Source organism: Monopterus albus, unplaced genomic scaffold (genome assembly GCF_001952655.1).
Source record: "Monopterus albus unplaced genomic scaffold, M_albus_1.0 scaffold39.1, whole genome shotgun sequence".
Classification (NCBI taxonomy): Eukaryota; Metazoa; Chordata; class Actinopteri; order Synbranchiformes; family Synbranchidae; genus Monopterus; species Monopterus albus.
This window is the reverse complement of record NW_018127919.1, coordinates 3,321,324-3,326,209: the sequence shown is the minus strand read 5'-3', so window position 1 is coordinate 3,326,209 and position 4,886 is coordinate 3,321,324. Positions and strand designations below refer to the sequence as shown.

General features: G+C 41.9%; 1 protein-coding gene across 3 annotated transcripts in view; it reads left to right on the top strand.

Annotated features, from left to right (window-relative positions):
- The first annotated feature begins 578 nt into the window (after nt 1-578).
- The window catches only part of ksr1a (kinase suppressor of ras 1a), a 25,072-nt gene continuing 20,764 nt past the window's right edge, over nt 579-4,886 (top strand). For all 3 annotated transcript variants that reach the window (XM_020598983.1, XM_020598982.1, XM_020598981.1), the window contains exon 1: nt 579-1,106. In XM_020598983.1, coding sequence (XP_020454639.1) covers nt 897-1,106 — 210 coding nt within the window. In that variant the 5' untranslated portion in view covers nt 579-896. The remainder of the gene's footprint in view (nt 1,107-4,886) is intronic.

The following is a 4,886-nucleotide window of genomic DNA, read 5'->3' as shown; positions in this document are numbered from 1 at the left end:
TTACCTTGTGATAATAGGAGAAGCATGAACAGTACTAATGACATTAATGATGACACCCTTTTGCCTCAATGCATCGACTCTGTAGCATGTTGTAGGTGAGAAAATATAACCAGCTCATTGGCATTCACTTCCAGCTGATGTTCAGCCTCTATGGATATTGGTCATTAGGCCAATGCAGTGTGTGGTATACCCTACAGGACCCTGATAACTGAACCATTGCATTTTTATTACCTGTGTTTTTTTCCCTTTATCTTGAAGGTAAAAATGTATTGTGAAAAAGGCCTAGCCTATTCCTAACTGAAACAGCTGATCAGCATCCAGCCATTCTTCATGTCATTAATTACAATTTTACTTTTCCTGTTATTGATTTGTATACACTGGAGCAATCGTTTTCCTGTTTAAAAAATAAAATTAAGCTACTGTGTTAACTGTACAAAACAAGTTCCTTTATGTCCATGTATGTGACCACGTGCATGAGCGGATGGGTGAAGCTGGGGGTATGTAGCGTGGAGTGCAGCGTTTGTAACCTTTAGGACTTCAATTCCCAGACTGCACCGCGCTTCATGATGTTCCCAACAGCTGACAGACGGTGAAAGCTTCTGCCAGCGCTGGTGGTGGTTGTGTCTTCTTGTCTGTAGCCTGAACGGACTGGAAATACAAGTCGAGCGTTACTAAACTTGGGACCGCTTCACTACGTGGCGTGTTGTCGAGAATCTTTCTCTGATTTATTAATATTCAGTTTCTATTCTTATTTCTTTCGATTGAGAGTTTGGGACATTTGCTGTCAGCTAACTTCCATAATAGGACGGCGTGTCGCTGGACGGATTCACAGCCTATGTTTAATTTGAACTTAACCGTTTGACTCCAGCCCTTCCAGCCGTGCCCAATGCTGAGGAATGGATAGTGTGTGTGCTAAAGGTGGGAAGATGGTCGAACGTGATGAGCAGCCGGAGAGGGATAGTGGCGGTGGCGCAGCGATGGCCGCACTACATCAATGCGAACTCATCCAGAATATGATTGATATCTCCATCTCCAGTTTACAGGGGCTACGGACCAAATGCGCCGCGTCCAACGACCTCACACAGCAAGAAATACGCACTTTAGAGGTAATAAGCTTTCCAGATGGTCCTAATATCGACAGCAGCCTAGTCAAATTGCGGAGTCATGAACCCCTAACGCTAAGTCCGCTGCATACAGGCTAGGCTGCAAGCGAGGCGCCCTATCACTGGGTGTCAGTGAGCTGCTCATATTTAGTCGCCTACAGTATACTACAGGGTCGATGCCTTGGGGCGAATATGATTTATGATTTTAAAAAAGAAAGTTTTGCTCTGCATGGCGAGCTTCATATTTCCTATAAAACATTCCTAAATGGTAGAGATTATCAGTGAGATCTGATCCAGTTAATCGTGTGACTTCTTTTTCTAAGTGGAAATATTCATCAGGAGCCTCTCGGATAGTTCGCAGCACCGTGCTGTGCAGCTGAATCCTGCTTGGCCTATTGGCACACATTCAATAATCTGATACTGCTCTTATTTATGTTACTGGGTTCTGTCGTCTGCAAAGGATTCCGTGACTGTAAGCCTCCGAGACAAATACAAAACGAAATGCATGTTCCATGTGTTTATCAGTTCCAGGCAGGGATGGTGGACGCGCCGCTTTCCTGCATGTGGATGCAGATCCAGCTGGGTCGTGCTGGGATGACTTGACATTGTTTTGCGCAAGAACCACGGCTTGGAGGGCCTCAGAGTGTCATACTAGACAAGTCATGCCCAGTAGCACTCAGGTATTAGCAAAGGATGCGCACTGTTCGCTGTTTCTAGCCTTTCAGTCATCACCATGTATGTTTGTACCTGTAAAAATCAGATGCAGATTGGCAAACGCTCTCAACGTGATACGCAGCGTAAAGCAGGCTTTGTTGAAATCCGAATTCATACCATATCTACTATAGGAATTCTATCAGAATGCTGAGAAAGTCATTTTTCTAAGTGCCTATCTCAGGCCTACACGTTTCCATCCATGGGGTGTTTACAATCTTGCAGTTTTTGTAATATCTTCAGCTGTGAGATAGAATCATGTCATGGAAATTGCAGCTTCATTTCTGTGGTAACAAAGCTATAAGAGGACAGCAGGCCCTGCTTCTGATGAGGAGAGGGGGCCGGTGTGTGGGGAGCTGTGAAAGCAGTTACAAGTTGAATGCCTACAAATATGAGTTGAAGGCAGGTAGTTTGCTGTATCTTTGTTATAGGCTCCAGACATGCTGACACTGTAGATGATGATAAATGAGTTTTCCAGTCATGCTTTATTAAAGCTTTATACCTTGGATAAAGGGAATATTCACTCCTGGTTGGCTAGAGGCTATAAATTATCCATGTCTGTTTTATTTCCGAACACCATATGAACAATTGCGCTATTGCCCCTAAAAACCCACTGTTCCTTAAAGGTCACTGCATTTAGTTTCAGCTGCACAGCCCAGAAGAACTGGTTTTCAGGTGATGCTCATCATGGAAAGAATGTGCTTGCAAATGTATATACAATACAGTGTATCAGTAGTCTTGGCCTATTTGCCACAGCAGGCCATGTAGCAACACAGTATCAGCTGCTCAAAATATAGAAATTGTGATGATACTGCAGAAGAAGATCTACCTTGGAACAAGGTAGATGTGACAAAGCAGTTATTTTTATCCATTTGGCTGGTGGGCATCAGTGTGTGGGAGCACATTTTCGGTCATATGAAAACATCAAGGTATTAACTGAAATAGAAGTCAGACCAGATATAGTTCACGTCTGTAGTTTTCCATTTGAATCCCCTCCCACTGCTTTTGTGCAGAAAGTGTGAGTGAAACCCATTTGTCCCATCTCGTATTCTTAGTAAAACTGCACCAACTATTAAATTCCAGCCTTAACAGGTTAAAACACAGTCTGCATTTGTACAAAGGAATGCAAAGTGAAGTTCATGGCATGCCTTCCTCTACATGTTTTAACTCTTCTTCGTCTGTTTTCACGCATGCCTTGTCACTGTGTGGAACAGGATGTGATCTGGCAGAGTACTTCCTGAGACTAGCTGTCTTGTAGATGCATTTTGCACCAGCATTGTTCTACATGACAATGGCCAAGCTGTGCTGGTCACACACTTTTCTTGAAGGCTAGGAAAAATGTTCTGACGTATTTTTTCTGTGGTTGTGAGGCCGTTATAAGGGGGTATCCCTGAAAGTCAGAGGTGCAACTAGTCGGTCTGGTTACTTCAAGTTAGATTTCCTGGTTTGTGGTCTAGCAAGGTTCAGTATCCGCCCCTACCTTGAGAATTGAAACAACTGTAATTTTTGTTTCTTACTTCTGCAGTATAGACTTGGCATCCTCTGTCACCTCTCGCTACATTTAAAACAGGTACAGTACTTTCTGGTTTAGAGCTCAGATAAATGTAGGTCTGGTATGTTTATTTCATTTAGTCACATTTGAACAGATTATACATTTGTACTTTTGCCTCATTGACCAACCTGTGCAGCTACTTAGCCTCGCCTTATTCTACGTTACTGAGCAGATGTAACTTGTACATAAAGCTGTTCTGACTGTCCCGACATTTCGTGTAAAGAAAAACTGTGACTAACAGATTACGTTGTCTGAGAACATGTGATTAGCAACACGTTGGGTCACAGCTCAAGTCAAAACCCCTGGAAATTTCCACTCGAACTGATAATTAGATGTTGGTCTCACATTGAGTCGCAGAGGTGATTGATGAGTTCTGGCATACAGTTTCAGTAGCTTTTTTTTTTCTTATGTGTTAATGATATCACTGTTTATTATTAATGTTATTCATCTACTCAGTTGAGTGAGTATAAATAGATCTGGTGGCACTAAATCTTACCCTTATTGTAGCTGCAGGTGTTCCCTTTAATTATTTGAATTCATTTTGACTTCTAACATGTTTTACTCTCTTCTTCTTTCTCATTTTCAATTCCTTGTGTGCCTTAGTTGCAGGGTTACTGAAGTATTTATGAGCACTTCCTCTTGCATTTCCTTTATTAGGAATTGCTTAATGATCAAGCCAAATAGATTCTTGCTTTGAAACTAATTTCCTGTCATTCCAGTAAGGGGAGCAGTCAACTATGTAAACAGAATTAGATATAAAGAAAAAATGCAAAAGCTAGCCTTGAAAATGAGACAAGAAATATTCTCAGCTTCTAAGGTTAAGTGACAATACAGTTGCTACTCACATATGGCCTGAGGGTTTAGCAGTGTTTGTGTTCATCTTTCCAACAGTTCTTCGGGTTTGTATTCTTTTATTTAGAGGTGCATTAACTAGGATTTTACACATTGTTCTGATAAATCAAGTGAGAATGGGAGAGCGAGCGGTGTCTTACTAACCCTCTCCATGACTCTGTTGCTTACTGTACAGTACTTTTGTTATTATTCCAGCTTTTCTTAACTGTGGTGTGTAAATTGATTCAGATGTGATGTTCTTCTGGAACCAACCCCCCCCAAATGACACTTTTTATGATCGGAATTTGATTCACTGGGTCCAAAATCGTTTGGAAAGTTGAGTTTAGCTGTAAGATATTTTGATTTTATCCCATTTGTGCGTGTGGAGCCAACCGGAAGTTATCAGGCAGGAGACTGGGCTCAAAGCAAGTGTGCATGCTCTATGGGCCCAAAAAGCACAAATGTGTGTGGAACATCCGGGTCATTTTTCTGGGTGGAACCTGGCAGCATTCCAGTTGTTATTTTTTTGGCATCATGTGCCACTGAGCAACTTTCATAGAAATAAACAGGTGCTGTCTAGGAATGCTGTATCCAGTTCTCCATAGCGCCATTGGGGAGAGTAGCTTTAAGTTGGTACAGCAGTTTTAGTGATTCATTTATTTATTTTTAGATCAGCTGAAGAGTACTTT